Source organism: Notechis scutatus, chromosome 9 (genome assembly GCF_049901735.1).
Source record: "Notechis scutatus isolate UNSWTSFEM ecotype Mainland chromosome 9, rNotScu1.2, whole genome shotgun sequence".
Lineage (NCBI taxonomy): Eukaryota > Metazoa > Chordata > Lepidosauria > Squamata > Elapidae > Notechis > Notechis scutatus.
In genome coordinates, this window is record NC_142017.1 from 21,354,712 (window position 1) to 21,373,717 (window position 19,006).

The 19,006-nt window shown below is 48.0% G+C and overlaps 1 protein-coding gene across 1 annotated transcript in view; it reads right to left on the minus strand.

Moving 5' to 3' along the window:
- The window catches only part of PEPD (peptidase D), a 182,630-nt gene that overhangs the window by 4,132 nt on the left and 159,492 nt on the right, over positions 1–19,006 (minus strand). Inside the window, exons 12-14 of the mRNA XM_026680147.2 lie at positions 18,461–18,609; positions 3,787–3,971; positions 2,989–3,180 (exon numbers count right to left, since the gene is read on the minus strand). Of these exons, the coding sequence (XP_026535932.1) occupies positions 2,989–3,180; positions 3,787–3,971; positions 18,461–18,609 (526 nt within the window). The remainder of the gene's footprint in view (positions 1–2,988; positions 3,181–3,786; positions 3,972–18,460; positions 18,610–19,006) is intronic.

A 19,006-nucleotide genomic window follows, 5' to 3' on the forward strand; every position in this document is an offset into this window, starting at 1 on the left:
GGGGAGAAGGAGACCCAACCTGGGACTATGGAGGAATTTCCTGACAGTGAGAACAATGAATCAGCTTGCTTCCTGGAGTTGGAGATGCTCCATCACTGGAGGTTTATTCAAAAGCCTGGACAGCCATTTGTCTGGGATGATCTGAGGACCTTGGCCAGTGGGTAGGACTAGAAGACCTCTAAGATCCCTTTTAACCTATGGTTCTTGAAGTTTCTGGCTAGAAATTGCTCAGCCTTCTTATTTTTCTCTGGAAAGAAGCAACTCTGGGCAATTCTGGTGGCTACGGCTTCCTTGCATTCTAAAAGAGATCCATCACCCAGCCATTGCTTGAAGAAGCTATTTGGAGTAGACCTGCCCCAGACACATGGGGCCTTCAGAAGAGGTGCAGAGCCATGTGCAGAGGCTGCCCCAGGACAGCTGTCTCCTTGGGCCTGGCTAGGAAGAGAGGAAAGAAAGCCAGAGCAGGTGCCACCAGGCTTCAGGGCTGACCGATGCAGCAACATTTGCCGGAGCATCTAGGCAGGAAGCCCCCTCCACCCCCCCTCCCAAGGGGACACAGGCTTTCCAGCCCCAGAATCCTGGTTGGCTCAAACGCCCTGATCAAGAAACAGCCCAGAGCAGAGATAACCTTTCCGACCTAGGGAGAAAATTCAGCAGCAGAAGGTAAAGTCCCACCTGGCTTGATAAGAGTGTAGACTCTGCACACACAGCTTTTCAGCCCTGGAGGCGAAGCCAAGAGGGAAGGACTCAGAACAGATGAGGAGGGACCTCATCCTGCAGCAAAGCCTCCCGCCAAAGGAGCCAAAGTCCACACTTCTGACACAATGCTGTTGCGGGTGGAGATTCTGGACAAGACGACGAACCTCCAGGGATCATTGCAGCCGATGGACGTGTCTTTTGCAAAACATTTCCTCCCCTGATATTCTCTTCCCAGGCAGCCCTGAGACTGCAGCCCTTCCAACCCTCTGGATGGGGTTTGGGATTCAACGGTGGGGTTATTCCACAGACTTGGCAAAAGCCTGCCAGACTTTGCCGGGGACGGCCGCAAGAGCTCCATGACGGGAGAGGTTTCCAAGCAGTGGGGGAAACCCCAGCTTGGTATCCTGCCCTCAGTTGGTCCCCTCCGTCTGGGTTTGGATGTTCTCCAGCTCGCTAGCCAGGGGTGGGTTTCTGAGTGGTTTACCACTGGTTCAGTGGGCGTGGCTTGGTGGGCGGGCTTTGTGTGTGCGCGCACACTTTGCTGCGCACACATACACTTTGCACACGTGCAGAGGCTTTCCTACTCACCTCTTGCACTCCTGCATTCCCCTCTGTAAATGTCAACTCACAAAATATTTCTATGCTCTTTTTAGAGTTGCCAGCAGAAAGGGAGGGGGGAGTAGCGTAGCAGCTTGCAAAACGGAAACTGCATTCCGTAAATGTTTTCAAAGATAGTAGCTTGGTGACTGGAGTTTCTGCTGCGCAACATTCTAACTGGAGAGCCTGATGAATGACTCTGGGCTATGGATGTGTCCCATTGGAGAATATGAATTAGGATACATCCAGGGGGTGGGGGGGAAACCAGGGTCAAGGGTGACAAGGAATGATGTGCCTCAGAGTCGGCTACACCCAGGCAGTGCTGGACAGTTTAACTCCCAATAAATTCTTTTGAAGTTTTGGAAGTTTGGCTCGAGACTCATGATTTAAATGGGGGGAACTGCCGGAATCCTGATAGTAGCTTCAACAGGGATGCACGGCAATCTCCTGTGCCGTGCAAAGCAGGGAATAAAGGTCAGTATGGGAGCCCAGGCGGGCGGGCCCAACTGCAGAGCATCGGAGAGACTCGGAGCAAACTGGTTCTCTGCCAGCTGACCTTTGGCGCTACCGGTATGCCAGAACCGGGCCGAACCAGTAGCATACCACCACTGTCGCTAGCAATGCTGCTGTTCTGACACCTTCCTTCTTTTGCTTGGCTCCTTTTCTCCTCCAACAGGTGACTGAAGCACCTGGAGTTGCACAAATGATTCAAAGGTGCTGCTGCTACTTTCGGAACAAGCCCGGAGTTTCCAAAAGTGCATCCACCTTGTCCAGCGGCTGCAAACTACTTCCCTGTTGCACCCATGTTGCTTAGCGACCAGCTGATGAAAAGAAAATATTCCCTAAAGGCAGAGCATTTAAAATCCCTTTCTAGAAATGCAAAGAGGGCGAGCTTTGTACTCTCACAAGTTCCAAATTTAAACTCTGATTATGCACAAACTCTCTGGATATTTTTAGGCCATTCCCTGTCTCATTCCACCCAAACCTGCCCACTCCGCAAGACTGTCAGGCATTTTCATGGCATTTTGCGTGCAAACAGAATGAATGAGCTGGAAGGGACCTTGGAGGTCTTCTAGCCCAGCCCCCTGCTAAAGCTGGAGAACCTCTACCATTTCAGACAAGTGGCTGTCCAGTCTCTTCTTAAAAACCTCCAGGGATGAAGCGCCCGTGATTTCTGAAGGCAAAGCTGTTCGCCTGGTTAATTGTGCTCCCTGTTAAGAAGTTTCTCCTCAATTCCAGGTTGCTTCTCTCTTTGCAGAGAAGTTTTTTTTTCTCTTTTTCTCTCCAGGCCTTTGATCGCCTTAGTTGATCCTCTCTGAACTTTTTCCAAAGTCTCAACATCTTTTTTGTAATATGGCGACCAAAACTGGTGGCAGTATTCCAGGTGTGGCCTTACTGAGGCTTTATAAAATGGCACTAGTACTTCAAATGATCTTGATTCTATGCCTCTATTTATGTAACCAAGGATTGTATGAGCTTTTATGGCTGCTGCTGCTGCACACGGCTGGCTCCTGTTCAAGTGATCGCCCACTGGGACTCCAAAGCCCCTCTCCCAGTTACTGTTTTTGAGCCAGGTCTCGCCTAATCTGTACTTTTGATTTTTTTAAATTTTGGTGCACTGTGTTTTGAAATAGCTTCTCATCAACGCTACATTTTTCCAGTCCACTTTTGTGCCCGAACAGAGTTACTCACCCCACCAAAATTTCGGAAACGTGCCAGGACTTCTTTGTTGATGAAACAGGCCTGCGCTGGATTCGCCAAGGCCTGATCCAAGACATGGTCAATGAAATAGATGCCAGGCTCCACGGTCAGCACCATGCCTTGGAGGAGGGTACGGGCAGTCCGCAAACTCCGGAGACCGGGCAAGTCAATGCGATCGACTCCCTGGGAAAAGGAAAGGGCGCACACCTTCAGCGAGAGGCTTGGGGCGTCTTCCAGCCCTCCAGCCATAAAGGCCGTGATGATGCCAGATGGATAGAGGGACAGGGAAGGGCACCACACAGGCCGTGGCAGCTGAAGAGACTCGTGGGTTGGGCCACATGGGCCACATGGGCTTCACTGTGACTTCAGGAAGGTAGTTATGAGTTATAAGCTGTGTGCTCAAAAGTTCCTGGCAGGAAGGCCAGGAACTATGGGTCTATGGGTCTCCCCTGCCCCCCGAAATAGGCCAGAGGTTACGAAGCCTGACTGGGTTCAGGATCCAGCCTGGAAAGTCTCCGTGTGGTTTCAGGGTTTGCCTGCCGTTCCCCCACAAGGCACGGAGGCTCAGAGAGGGCGAAAAATGGGCTTCCAGGGAGTTTGGGAAGGCTGGAAATGGGCCCGGTTCCGGCTTCCAGAGAAAATCCCCCCACCGTGGTCCAGGACACCAACTAGGCCACGCCCACCCAGCCACCAGGCAGAGAACCCACCCCTGCTCAACCCACCCAACGCGTGGGCCAAACGCTTCAGTCATCGATCTGTCTTGGGTGGGCTGCAGAGTGGGGAACTGACCTCTGGGTAGCCGCCCACGTCGTGAACGTCAATTCCGAGAAAGTGTCCCAGCCCGTGAGGCATAAATACGGCACCCAGATGGACCGCCACCATGTCCTCCACATTGCCGTGGAGAATGCCAATTTTCGTCAGTTCTTCCAGGTGGACTCGGTCTGCCAGACGGTGCATTTCAGGCCAGGCCACCCCTTAGGGAAAGAGAAAAAAAAGTTATTTCGTTGTTCTGATAAATAGACGTTTTCTTATCATGCATGTCCGTTTTCTGAGTCCCCCCAAGAGAATTCTCTCCACCCTACAATGGAGGGTCCGTCTGGAGAAAGCAGGCAGGCAGGCCCCATGTTGGATGCCTTGGGGTTGAGTCATTCTACAGCACAGACACTTGCCTTTCAAAATAAAATTGCTGAAAAGGCATGGAGGTTGGCAAATACACTCTCCTGGGCTAGTTAAAGCCCTAACGTGGTTATTTCTGGGCCATGGGCCACATGTGGCCCTAGACAGCTGGTAATTCAGTCCCACAAGATCATAAACATTGAACGCAGAGGTCCCCAAACTTGGCAACTTTAAGACTTGTGCACTTCAACTCACTCCCAGAATTCTCCAGCCACCTGTGGGAGTTGAAGTCCACAAATCTTAAAGTTGCCAAGTTTGGGGACCCTTGGTTTAATGTAATGTGATTTATGCACATTAACTGAATTATATATTTTATATGTGGCTCTTCACTCAGTGCAGCCCAGGCAAGCCAAAAGATAGGACACCCGTGCCCCTAGCATGTGCATTTCAAAAGATAGGACGCCCGTGCCCCTAGCATAGCATGTCAAAATTTCTTGCGGCTTAGCATGTTGTATGAAGTAGCCCCTTTATGACTAATGGTTCAGAATGTTCTGTAAATACAGAAAATGAGTCAATTTTGGATTAAGTTGTGTTGTGCAAGTCTAATCTGAAAGAAACATGCAACTTCTGCCCAACTGGAAAGAAGAAAGAGAGGGACATTTCAGCTCCCTCTTGATGTACGGCACAGGCAGAAGCCAAAGGGGTCAAGTCCCTTGTAGGTGAGTCAGAGGGGAAAAATGTCATAAGATTTTTTTTTTTTCACATATTCTCCTGAGTCTCTTTGAGGGCATCTTCATCTCAGAATCTGACCTGGTGAATTCAAGTAGGCACAGGGTGCCAATGCTGGCAAGATATGTTCGATCCTGACTTGTTCCAGGTTGACTCAGCCTTCCATCCTTCCAAGGTGGGCATAATGAGAACCTAGATTGTTGGGGGCAACAGGCTGACTCTGTAAGCCACTGAGCACTGGGAAGCAGTATATAAGTCTCAGTGATGTTGCTACCTATCTCTCTTATCTCTCTGTATCTCTATCCATCCATCCATCCAACTCTATATCTATCTAACGGCCATGGTGGTGTAGTGGTTAAGAATGCAGTATTGCAGGCTAACTCTGCCCACTGCCAGGAGTTCGATTCTCACTGGCTCAAGGTTGACTCAGCCTTCCCTCCTTCCAAGATTGGTCGAATGGGGACCCGGATTGTTGGGGGCAAGAGGCTGACTCTGTAAACAAGAGAGGGCTGGAAAGCATTGTGAAGCGGTATATAAGTCTAAGGGCTATTGCTATTTAGTCCCCATGTAAACCCTCTTAAAAAAAAAAAACACAAAACCAGAGCTTGTGGCTTTGCATCAATTTAGGACAGTATTTCAGGTTGAAATTTTATCAGTGGAAGCTTTCTTAGAGTAAAGCAAACTCTGAAGAACTTTGAATACTGTATCAGGTTATTCCCATAACCTCTTAGCTTTGAGGAAGGATTCCAGTTGAGGAGAAATGTGTGGGATCGACAGGGGAGTGCGGCTACTCCTTGGAATCTCCCAATATTCATGGTCTCGACACATTCACCAAGTCAAGAAATCAGCCTCAGTGAGGTCAAGACGATGCTATTAAAATCGCTGCTTTTCAGTTTCTGCTTCACTTTCTTTGCTAAGGAAGGAAGAAAAACGGCAAAAAAGGATAAAGAAATGCTTCTGGCCACTTAAGAGTCCAAAAGCATTTACAGAATAACAGAGTTGAAATGGAGCTTGGAGGTCTTCTAGTCTAACCCCCTGCTTGGGCATTTCTCCCTTTGCTTTGCATTGAGAACTCTTGAGAAGCAAATCTACAACCAGGCAACCAACCAATGGTGGGAAACTGACGGTGTGATGGATGATTCTTTGACAAGTTCCTCCGAGCCAATCTGTCACCATGTTGGGGATTTATGCTGAAGGCCTGCCTTTATTGCTTTATTCCAGCCACCATGGTGTTTATTTATTTGTTTGCTTCCAGGCTGCGGGAACTGCAGGAGTGTCAAAATGGGAGGTAAGACACTTCCTCTCTCAGTAGACACCATCCAAGGTGAGTCCTTGCTCACTAGTTCCAGGAAGAGGCCTTCAGGAGACTCCAGGGATCCTATCAAATTCACATCAATGGGAGACGTAGGGCCACTATTTTGGCCGAATTTGCAAAGCAGAAACATGGTTTCCACTTCCAGTCAGCAACTCATAGTCATTCTTAGACAGAATCCCGAGAATTAAGACATCCTACGAAGACATTCCTCAGGAGTGCCAGTAAACGGTTATTTCAGACATCTGGGTGACCTGAGGCACACTGCTCTTTCCTCTTGGACCCACTGAGGTTTCACTTGCACGTCCAGGGGTTTTGCCACATGGCCGAATGGCTTCAGTTCTTCCTTCTTTTGCAGAGGACGAGTCATTCCCAGAGTCTGGTTGCTGAACTGAGACCAGGAGCCGAGAAGGTAGCTGTGCCTTGTTTAGCTTTGGCAGAACCACCAAACTTGGTTTATGTCCCCCCGGGGGAAGAAGGCAGCTTCTGGAGGGGTGGGGAGGCCCCATCCCACTGAAACAAGGGGGTGTCCTAGCAGCTGAGGCAGTGAAGCGTCCTCCCATCGCTGAGCATCGATGGGAACCAAGCCTGCAGGTCTCTGGGAGAAAGGCCGGGCGCAAGAGAGGCAGGGCTGGAGCATCTGTTCAACAGGAGCATCTCGCCCAACCAGGAACAACTCAAGGTGGTTTGCAAGTCAGACAAACCCAGATGGTGCCAACAGCTCAGGTGCCAAGGCCTGCTGGAGGAGAGAGCCTGGTGCTGAAGAGACACCAGCCATGCATTGGGTTAGTATTTGGGGGATTGCCACAAGGAGGAGTGGGGGGCTCAGCTTATTCTCCAAAGCACCAACGGGCAAGGACAAGAAACAATGGTTGGAAACTAACCAAGGAGAAAAACAAGCTGGAATTGAGGAGACACTAAGGAGAAACTTCCTAACAGGGAGGACAATTAACCAGTGGAACAGCTTGCCACCAGACACTGTGTATGCTCCATCCCTGGAGGTTTTTAAAGAAGAGACTGGACAGTCATTCATCTGAAATGGTATAGGTTCTCCTGCTTGAGCAGGGGGCTGGACTAGAAGACCTCCAAGGTCCCTTCCAGCTCTATTCTATTCTAATTCTAATCCTGTGGGGTCACTGCCGGAGCCAGAACCAGCCACATATGTGCAGCTGCAACATGGCAAGTTCTGATGTGGTTCTTGAAGCTCCTGTTGGAGCAGGTGGCCTTAGTGAGGCTCGGGGGCTCTGGGCAGTCTTGTGGGGGGAAAAACACTTTGGAGAAAGAGAGCTCCACGTGCTGCAGTCAGATGGAAGTCACTCTGCAGGAGTCTACACTCGCCTTGGAGGCCAAGGTTGGTTGGAGTTTTTAGACTGGAACTGGAGGAGTGAAGAGCTAATGTTTTTATTGATGTACTACATTAATTGTGCTAAGGAGGTGACAGACCACAAACTGCTGGTCTGCAGGAGCACAAGAAATCAAGCCGAACCAGGGCTGGGAGTCCTCAATGGGCCAAACTGGTTGCTCTGGTCCATCAAGACAACTCTGGCTCCTGGTGTCTGCAGGAACAAGTCTCTATGAATTTTGGGGCAACATTTTCAGAAGTGGCTTTCTAGCAATAGCAGTAGCCCTTAGACTTATATACCGCTTCACAGTGCTTCACAGCCCCCTCTAAGCGGTTTACAGAGTCAGCCTCCTGCCCCCAACAATCTGGGTCCTCATTTTACCCACCTCGGAAGGACGGAAGGCTGAGTCAACCTTGAGCCTGGTGGGATTCGATCTGCCAAATTGCAGGCAGTCGGCAGTTAGCAGAAGGAGCCTGCAGTACTCCATTCTAAGCACTGCGCCACTGTGGCTCTTCTAGTTCTAGAACTGGCCCCAAAACACCCAATTGGCTTCATGCCCAAGGCAGAACTAGAAGTCACAGTCTCCTAGCAATTATATTCAGCACCATCACTGCTAGTAGAGCGATTCTGGTTGGGGGCAGGGGAGGGAGGCGTTTTCTGTACTGTTCACAATTCATTTTCTGCCATTCACATCACCAGCTTAAATCAATACACTTGAGCTAATCCACATTTCCATGCAAAATTACTAAACTTTCTCTACCAATAGCCCATGCAAGATCTTACGTATTCGCTAAAGGAGTTGTAACTTCAGGTGTAACTCTAGGGTAACTCTAGGTGCCGAAGATCAAAATCACAAAGCATAATAAAAACAGGTGAAGATCAGCAATAATAATAAAGACAGTAAGGAAGTCTCGTTAAGTAGTGCCCTTGACAACTATAAAACGTGTATAGAAAAGGTTGCCATAATGGCACCCATAAACGCCTTATCTCCCTGGGAGACCAAGGTGAGTAGATAACACTTTCAGGGCAAGATCAGGCAATCCAAAGCCTTGGGGTCACGTGTGACATTTCTCAGCAAGCTGGCTGAGAAATTCTGGGAGTTGAAGTCCACAAGTCTTAAAGTTGAGGAATTCTGGGAGTTGAGGTCCACAAGACCCCAAGGTTGGAGACCCCCTGCTCTACGCCTTCTCCCCCTCCAACCCACAATTGCTGGAAACTGTCAGCAAAGTTATCTAAAACTCATGGTGCTGTAACCCATAAAGAAAATTGCCCCAAGATTATTCCCGAACCCAGAAAATATTCTGGCCTTGCCTAGGCAAGGACATCATCCAGACCACCCCAGCTGCAATGCATGGGAATTGTAGTCCAAGCCAATGGGACCCTTGCACGATGGGGCTTTAGCAACTGGAGCAAAGCTGCTGCTGCCGCTGGAGGAAACAGCTAAGAGCTGCTCAGGATTAATTTGAAGGAGAGGTTTGTTTTCCGGATGGAGGGAATTGTATTTCAGTGAATAAAATCTTAGTGATAAATATCCTTTCTTAACAGTCAAGTAAGAAAATTGCACTTCCCTCTTTTCACCCACCCAGTTTTCTAACGGCTGGTGTGGACAAGACACCAATTGGCAGAACACACACACACACACGCACACATACACAAAAAAACTTTGCAAATACCAAGTCAATTATGATTTCACATACAGCTTGCAGAATGAGCAGAAATTTGCACGGGTGCCAGACATGATTTTTCTGAAGGTTCTTTTCAGCATCTTTGAATCCTAGCTTTGACTTCTTGTTGTAATTATACCACGGATGATTTATAAATAGCCCACAAGGAGATTTTTAAGAGCTGTTTCTGGATTAACTGCTTCAAGCAACCAAAATACAATCTTTAGGAAATCCTAGCCTTAAGCCCAGCCTAGAATTAATAACGGGAGAACCTCACCTCTGTGCCGGTCTCTCCGGGCAACTGGATTTCCTGCATTAGCCAGCTCCTCTCCTGAACGAACATCCCAGGTCAGACACAATGGCCAGGCCACAACTCAGAACAGGGGGGGACTGTCAGCCGTGTGAAACCGAAGTGGAAGAAAGTTCTGCTGTAGAAATTGGCTTGCTAGAGTTTGAAAAGCTAATCGAATGACCAAGCTTCATGTCCTGGACGTGGAAACAACAGGTGGATCTCTCACTGAGATGGCCTTGGAGGTGGCCAGAACGACCGGCCTTCCCTCCAGGAGACTGGGCTGAATAACCTTTTCCAGCTGGAAAGCCCTCCTCCTTCCATTATTAATCTCATCACAGCCCAGCAGAAAATCCCAGTTAGGTAGATATATAAACACTAATAAATACTTCCCTACGGACTCCAGGAGTGATCAAAGACAATTGAAGTTTTTGCATCTCCAAAGGAAGAGAGGAAAGGCTACAAGGGGAAAAAATAAAGATGGAGAAAGACAGTTATGAAAGCACGTAGAGATTCCGCAGAAGCATTTCAAGCATTTGGCACGTTTTCATTAAAGGGAATGTCAGAATATCAAGAAAAGCCAAAAATCACCGTAGAAGGCCAACGGCTTCAGATGAGCCTCCCAAACCTCACCTTCTTTCTGTTACTACAGTGTACAATTTCTTTTAAAGGGAGAAGTTTTCAGAATCCTATAATCAATTGATCAGAATAGGGTTGGAAGGGACCTTGAAGATTTTCCAGTCCAGCCTCTGTCCCATTTCAGACAAGTGGCTGTCCGGTCTCTTCTTAAAAACCTCCAGCGATGGAGCAACCACAACTTCTGAAGGCAACTTTTGCTCCACTGGTTAACTGTCCTCACAGTCAGGAAGTTTCTCCTGGATTAGTTTCCATCCACTGTTTCTTGTCCTGCCTTCAGGGGCTTTGGAGAATAATTTGGCTCCCTCTTCTTTGGGGCAGCCCCTCAAATACTGGAAGGCTGATATCATGTCCCCCACCCCCCTTAGTCCCTTTTTTTCTCTAGAATAGCCAAACCCAAATCCTGCAACCATTCTTCATATGTTTTTACAATGATCATTCAGCCTCCTCAACGTGTCGGACCACAAAAGCCACCACGAACTATTTGGGCTGGAGAGGATGGCAACGGGGGTCCCAGAGTTGCAGAAAGTACCAAAATACAGGAACTCCCCATGCCTACAAAAGGGAACATTTGTTTGTTTGTGGCAAATGTTTTTATCAGAAAAGGAGAGGAAACGCATCATTGTTTTCCTTAGTTGCTTCCTATATTTCAGTCTCCTGGGTGGCTGGTGAACTTTCTTAAGGAGGTAGCTGCCTCCTATTTTTGTCCCCATTTTTGCACCCCAATCCTGACATCCCACAAACGTATCAGTCATGGTGGCTATGTCATCTCAAAGCTGTTCTTAACGCTAAGGCAGTTCAGGCTCTCTCTGGGAACACCTAGAGACCTGGTTGGTGCAATGGTTAGAATGCAGCATTGCAGGCTGACTCTGCCAACTGCCAACAGTTCGATCCTGACGGGCTCAAGGTTGACTCATCCTTCCATCCTTCTGAGGGGAGTAAAATGAGGACCCAGATTGTCAGGTGCAAGAGGCTGACTCTGTAACCGCTTGCAAAGCATTGTGTATATAAGTCTAAGTGCTATTGTCCTTCCTTCCTTCTTTCTGTCCTTCCTTCCTTCCTTCCTTCCTTCCTTCCTTCCTTCCTTCCTTCCTTCCTTCCTTCCTTCCTTCCATCCATCCATCCATCCATCCATCCATCCATCCATCCATCGTGTGCAGTGGTTAAATGCAGTATTGCAGGCTGACTCTGCCGACTGCGATGCAGTTCGATCGTGACCGGCTCAAGGTGGACTCAGCCTTCCGTCCTTCCAAGGAGGGTAAAATGAGGACCCAGATTGTTGGGGGCCAGAGGCTGACTCTGTAAATCGCTTAGAGGGGGCTGGGAAGCTCTGTGAAGCGGTACAAGACTTATATACAGCTATATACACAGCGCTATTGCTACCTACCCATCCCACTAGGTCTGGGAGGAGAGGCCTGCTCTGGCTCCCATCCATCTGGCAGGACCCAGACAAGAACCTTTCCTGCCCAGTGCCCACCTCCTGGGACCCCAGCCGCTAGAGATCAGTCTCACTGTGACCCTGCTGGCCTTTAACAAGGCCTTAAAGACCGTTTTTGGTCACTGGGCCTGTTCCTTGGTTAACTGTGATGATTATTAATGCAAATGTGGGCTAGTTAATATCTGCATGAAGAGAAGTGGCTCAGAACAAAATAAGGATGAAGATGCAGCTTGAGAGGCTCCCTGCTTCTGCTTCTTCTTCTTCTTTTATTAGTTTAATATAAAATACAGAAGAAAAAACCGGTAGTAGGAAAATAAGGAAGGGAGAAGGGAAAAATGTAGGCCAAAGGGAAAGAAAAGAAGGAAGGAAGGAAGGAAGGAAGGAAGGAAGGAAGGAAGGAAGGAAGGAAGGAAGGAAGGAAGGAAGGAAGGAAGGAAGGAAGGAAGGAAGGAAAGGCATTGACTTCTGACTCCCTTTGATGCAGTAGAATAAGGTAATAGCATCAAACCTCAACTTATTACTTTCATATAATAATATAAACTGGCCATTTCTACAACAACAAACCTCTCTATTCGGTAAACCTCCAAATCAAAGTTTCATTTTTTCCACCTCAAACACGAAGTCCAGAAGTGGTTTCCAAGTAGAAACAAAAGTAATTGTGTGGGTTTTTTCTTTAATCACAGAAGTCAATTAAGTCATCTCTGCTAACTCTTATCGCCTTATTGCAACCATTCATCCATCGAAGTGTCCTTCCATTTTTGTGCAGGAGGCTCCCTGCTTCAGGCCCAAGGGGGGGGGGGTGGCAGTGGTGGCAGCCCCCTCCCACCTCTTGGGGAAGCCTCTCAGCTGCCATACCTAGAAGACACAGCAAAGAGCTGAGAGAGAGAAAACAGGAAAAGCCCTGAGGGGAGGAGACGAGAATTTCTGCTTTGGGCTCAGTCCCTCCAAACCCCATCCTTGCTCACACCAGATCTGCAGCCCCCAACAGAAAGGTAATCTTGGTTTGGAAAACAGTTTCTTAGCCCAGCATTAACCACGGGGCGCTGTACCTGGAGCAAACAGTACAAGGTAGAGCAGTCAGGCTGAGATTGCAACCTTTGTATTGGTCCTTTGCCTACAACCGCCTCTCTTTCTCTCTTCCTTTCTTTCTTTCTCTCTCTCCCTCTTGCTTTCTCTCTCTTTTCTTCTCTCTGTATCTCTCTCTCTCTCTTTCTTTCTCTCTTTGCCTACAACCACCCCTCTCTCATTCTCTCTCTTTCTTTCTTTCTTTCTTTCTCTTCTCTCTGTATCTCCCTTTCTGTCTCTCCATTCTTTCTCTTTCTTTCTCTGTTTCTTTCTTGGTCTTTCTCTCTCTCTCTCTCTTTCTTCTTTCTGTATCTTTTTTTCTGTTTCTCTGTCTCTCCTTTCTTTCTCTTTCTCTTTCTCTTCTTTCTTTCTTTCTTTCTTTCTTTCTTTCTTTCTTTCTTTCTTTCTTTCTTTCTTTCTTTCTTTCTTTCTTTCTTTCTTTCTTTCTTTCTTTCTTTCTTTCTTTCTTTCTTTCTTTCTTTCTTTCTTTCCTTCCTTCCTTCCTTCCTTCCTTCTTTCTTTCTTTCTTTCTTTCTTTCTCTCTCTCTGCCTACAACCACCTCTCTTTCTCTTTCTCTCTCTTCTCTCTGTATCTCCCTTTCTGTCTCTCTCTCTCCATTCTTTCTCTTTCTCTCTCTCTCTCTCTCTTTCCTCTTTGTATCTCTTTCTTTCTGTTTCTCTGTCTCTCCTTTCTTCCTCTTTTCTCTCTCTCTCTCTCTCTCCCCCACTTCTCTCCTTTCCTTCTCCAATCACACAAAGACTGCCCTTATCCAGATGCCAACCTGCACCTGGAATGATCATACCCGCACACACGATTGATTGATAGGGTTATTTATAGACCCACCTCCTCCTCTCCCTGCCCCATCAAATCCCAGGCAATTAACCTTGGCCCCCTCGACTCTGGTTCGAAGCCAGCCAACTGTCAGCCCAGCTTGCACAGCCAAACTGGCCAACCTTTGGACTTTGCACCATGGGGCTTGAGCCATCTCTATTCCGCAAAATCTGCTGATGGGGCGTCTGCTTCTCAGCTCCTTGCCAAGAGAGACACAGTGCTGCAGCGCAGGCCAGAGAACCAGCGGGAGGCCCTCTGGCTGGAGCCGGAAACAGACTCAGCCTTGTTTCATTGGGTGGGCCTCAGTGGTCGAGCACCTACAGAAGGAGAAGCCCAGGCCTGGCATATTGCTGATGGCCTCTCTCTTTCTCAGGCACGTCCCGTGGGGGGAGCCTTGGAGAAACGGAAGCAAACCCTGCTCTCCTGCACTGAATGCTAGATCTATGAATAAAGCAAATAACAACAGAGTAACAGAGTTGGAAGGGACCTTGGAGGTCATCTAGTCCAACCCCCCACCCGAGCAGGAGACTCTACACCATTTCTGACAGAGGCAGTCCAGTCTCTTCTTGAAAGCCTCCAGGGATGAAGCTCCCACAACTTCCAAAGGCAATTTCTTCTGTTCCATCGGTTGATGGCTCTCACTGTCAGAAAATTCCTCCTTATTTCTTATTTAAGAAGAGACTGGACAGTCACTTGTCTGAGATGATATATGACAGGTTCTCCTGCTTGAGCAAGGGGCTGGACTAGAAGGCCTCCAAGGTCCCTTCCAGCTTAATTCTAATTCTTATATTCTATTCTATCCCTATCTTATCCTATGCTATCCTATCCTATCCCTATCCTATTCTATTCATTCTCTATTCTATTTATTCCCTTCCCTTCCCTTCCCTTCCCTTCCCTTCCTCTATTCTATTCTATTCTATTCTATTCTATTCTATTCTATTCTATTCTATTCTATTCTATTCTATTCTATTCTATTCTATTCCATTCCATTCCATTCCATTCCATATTCTATTCTATTTCTAATTCTAATTCTATTCTACTTCCTTCTTCCCTCCTCCTCTTCCTCTCCCTCCTCCTTCTCCTCTTCTCTATTCCATTCCATTCCATTCCATTCTATCTTATTCTATCCCTATCCCATCCTGTTCTAAGTTGAATCACTCCTGGATCAGTTTCCCTCCAGAAAGGGGGCCAGGACTGACCGAAGCACGTGAACCAATTAGCAGAGAAATCCCAGCATTAGAGGCTCCATGGCAAACAGATCAGCCTGCCCCAAATGTTAAAGGCAGCACCAGCATCCCTCCCAGATTCTTCCATCCAACAGCTGCTTCTCAAAATCCGTGTTTTTCATCGAAAGGATCCAAACCTCATTTCAAGTTCCACTTTTTTCCAATCCAAACTCTCAACATTCCTAGCTTTTCAATTTATTTATTTCATGCACTCTTATTTTTGGATATACATTGCTTTAGCAAGGAGAATGGAAGTACGTGCCACCGCAAATAAATAGCTCTACCTTTTCCCCGGGGAAGCCACACTGCTTGTAAAAACTGCAGTCAGTTTGTCTCAACGCCTGTCAAAAAGCTTCCTATTTTCACCATTAATGGAAGCTACTCACAAAAATCAGCCCCCAGCCAGTCAACAAGTATCTTCTTTGCCATGTCAGGATGGGATAGGAGACCAAAGAGGAGTAGGGTGGAAGGGAGAAAGGCAGGATGGGCTTCATTCCTCACCAGACGGAAGGTTTACAAGGAAGAAGCGGGCTGACAGTGAAGCCTGCTGGAAGAACAGCATTAAAAGCCAGGGAGACAACCTGGTTTAGTGGTGAAAGCACCAAACTAGGAGACCATGAGTTCAAGTCCTGCCTTAGCCATGAAAAGCAGCTGGGTGGCTTTGGGCCTGTCACTCTCTCTCTGTTGTGGTTCACCGGCAGCAGGTGTGGATGGCTGAGGTCTCGGAGCGCGAGGACTCAGATGAGGGGCCTGGGTGTGATGCAGGGATGGGGCCAGGACCATCAGGGAGTGGAGCGCTGCCTTCGGGGATTGTGGGGGCTGGCAGCAATGATGAAGAGGTCCCCGAGGAGCCTGTGCCCAGTGCGTGTGCGTGCAGGGCTGCTCGAAGGAAAGAGCAGCTGCAGCAGCAGGGGCAACTCGGGAGTAAGGCTGCAGGGTGATGGCCCCTCCCTTAAGAGATAAAAGCCAGCTGAGAAACCGGAGTTCTTTGCAGGAAGCAAAGAAGTTTTTGCACTCAAGCCTTGTAGACATTTAGAATATCTTGGTTGGTGTTTGGAGACTCTTTGTTTGAAATATTTCTTGGCAACTTTATCTAGTGTTCTTGGCAGCCTTGCACAACCTTGGCAAGGCTCGTTCTTATCAGAGACAATTAGTTTTAATAGCCTTTTAACTGGGAAGGAACAGAATTTGCAAATAATTATTAAAAGGTTTTGCTGTTACCTCTGTCTGATGTTTGTTTCCTTGGAACAAAGTTTGGTTCAGAACACTCTCAGCCCCACCCACCTTACAGGGTTGTTGTTGTGGGGAAAATAAAAGAGGAAGATGTGTTGCAAATGTGTGAAATTCATGTTTTACCGACAAAGAAATAAAGGGAGACTAGTATAGATCTATTTCAAGCTATTTAGCTCTCATCAGCTAGCTAAATTTCTTTGACGGTAAAACATGAATTTAACACAAAAAAATAGTTTGTGGCGAAAGCGAGTGCCTGAAAAGGCCCTTGGATTGGGGGCTGAAAAGCGAGAACAGAAGCAGGATGCTCCATCCCATAATTGGGTAGACTGGTCCCAATGGAGAAAAAAACATGCGTTGGAAATGTTCACAGCCTTAAGTTATTCACGAAAATAATAAAAGCGGGAAATAAATAAGTAACAAAACAAAACAACAGAGGCGGCCCAAACAAGAATGACCACAACAGCATTACTGCCAACAGTGAAGGACTGAAGAATAAATGGCCCCCAGGGCGGATTGTATTTTGGGCTCCTTTCAAGGCTGGTCTCACCATTGATGGGAGGTTTCAATGGGACCAATTTTCTTTCAAAGGAGACAAGAGACTGAGAAGGCCCAGAGCTAAACTTGGCCATGAGATGGAAGGTAGACCTCACCCACATCATAGTGTTGTTCTGACCCAGCTCCCCAAACACGACAAACCCCCTGAAGTGAATTCAAAATATTCCTTTATTAGGAGCGCCGGTAGCTCCGGCAAAAAGTTTCTCTTTCAACACAGGCTAACAAGTCTGTCCATCCAGAAGATGACCACACCTATTCATCTCCACCCCCCTGACTTTTATCCCCAGAGCTAGGGTGGGGCTTCGTTAGCAGTGGCGGCTCTTCCTTCCCAAGGACCGGCCCATAGATTTCCACTGCTCTCCTCTCCTCTGCCTTCTGTGCATCCACGCGTCAGGCACTGGACGCAGCTGTTCCTCCTCTTCCTCATCACCCACCTCCAGACCTGGGGGCTGTTGACTCCCCATCTGAGAGCTGATGGATGGCGCAGGCTCCCTCCTCCCTCCCTCCCTCCCTCTCTCTCTCTCTCTCTCTCTGCATGGCGGGGTGGGGGGCAGAATAATGTGCGACTAAGGCAAGACCCTCATATGGTCACTTTTGACAAAAAGCACCAGGTCCGGTGGATGTTCTGGTCATGCTATTTTTTCATTGATATAAACTGAGGCTTTTAACGGCTTAAGTTTCATGCATGTTAAAATTTTGCTGGCTGTCTGGAGTTCTAACCAAAGTGCAAAGTGGAATGACTCATTACAACAAGAGTTTGGCGGCCGTGATAGCAGAAGCGGCTTGGAGCGGCTGCAGATGTCTTGAGCTGCAACAGGGTTGTTGAACAGTGAGCTGTTCAGTGGACAAGCAAGAGGAATCAGCTGCCATTTAGCATCTGCCACCTTATTCCAATGTAAAAGGAGAAATGAAAAGGAAGCAGGCAGACTCCGTGAGGCTCCACTGGACTTCCCTTTCTTGACCCAAAGGTGCTTCTTTCCAAAGGCAACTGGACTTTGTTTTTCCTTGAAGATGTTTCGCTTCTCATCCAAGAAGCTTTCTCAGCTCTGGCTTCATTCCTCACCATCCAGCCGTAGCTGAAGGGAGCTTTTTGGATAAGAAGCAAAATGTCCATTTGCCTCTTGAAAAAGCACCTTTGGGACAACCATGACCTGGATGGCCAAGAATCTCCACTGACATTCTTCCAGAACAACTTCAAGAACTGATTTGTACATTTTTTGTCTTTCTTTCCCACTTTTTCATTTTCCCCCCCGTTACATTGTGAATCTGAAGAGAGACTCACTTTGGTAGCCAATTGGCCAGCTGGGGTTTTGCACCAGGCTGCTGGGCGTGGTGGCTGCAGCTCACCTTCCCACACCTGGCAGCTGCCATCCCCACCCCAGGACTACAACACTTTCCTTTAACGTACTAACTACAAAAATGAAAGAAACGTGGTGGTGCTGTGGTTGGAATACAGCATTGCAGTCTAACTCTGCCGACAGCCAGGAGTTCAATCCTGACAGGGTTCAAGGTTGACTCAGCCTTCCATCCTTTTGAGGTTGGTAAAATGAGGACCCAGATCGTTGGTAGGGTGTGTGTGTGACATGCTGACATCGTAAGCCACCCAGAGAGTCCTGTTAAAGCCCTATGAACCTGGCTGTCCTGGTATCAGGAGAGCAGAAATATTACCTACTAGAGATCTTCAGCTGTCGCGGAAAGAATTGGATGACAGAGGCAAAAGGCTGTTAAAAAGGTAGGAGAAAGCGCACCCGAGGCGGGGGTGACCCCAGGAGTGGTGGAAAAAAAAGTCAAGATGGCAATTGCAGTGGGGCAACTGAAGTTCGTCCATCATGATTTTTTGTGATCGTGCCCTTGGACCACTCCAACTTGAGAGATGGGTCAAGAAAAGGCAGGATGGACCTTGTGAAGTATGGCTGGCACTGGAATATCCATGCCCACAACCTCTAAGAGGCAAGGACCTATTTCTCCTCTCTCCCCATGTTATTGTTGGCAGGGACCGATTTTGGGTTGTTGTTGTTGTTTTACCTGGCTTGATGCTGCCGAACACGGCCCGGGAGGATCGGTACACGGCCTCGTAGATAGCCTTCTGGTCGGGAGTGAATTTCCCGTTGGCAGGAAAGGTGCAGGTGATGTCTGACCCGTAGCAGTAATACTCTCCCCCCATGTCAAAGAGGCTGCGGGAAAGGAAAGAAAGGAAATGCCCGTTGGAGTCTGAATTCGAACCGCAGCACGATCACACAGTTGTCTGCGCAGGGAGGCTGATTATAGACGTCATCAGAACAGGTGTTGATGGAAAGGTGAAGCCGGAAAAGAGGACAATGGTCATCTAGTCCAGGGAGCTCCATCCTTGGCAACTTTAAGACTTGTGGCTGAGGAATTCTGGGAGTTGAAGTCCACAAGTCTTGAGAGTTGCTAAGGTTGGAGACCCCTGGACTAGTCCACCCTCCTGTAACCCGCAGAGATCCACCCTCTGAGGTGGGCCAGCTCAAGAAACAGGTCCCGAAGGATTCCAGAGATGCTAATTCATTGCTACAGGACTCTTGAACAGACTCTTGAAAACCTGTCAAGAGT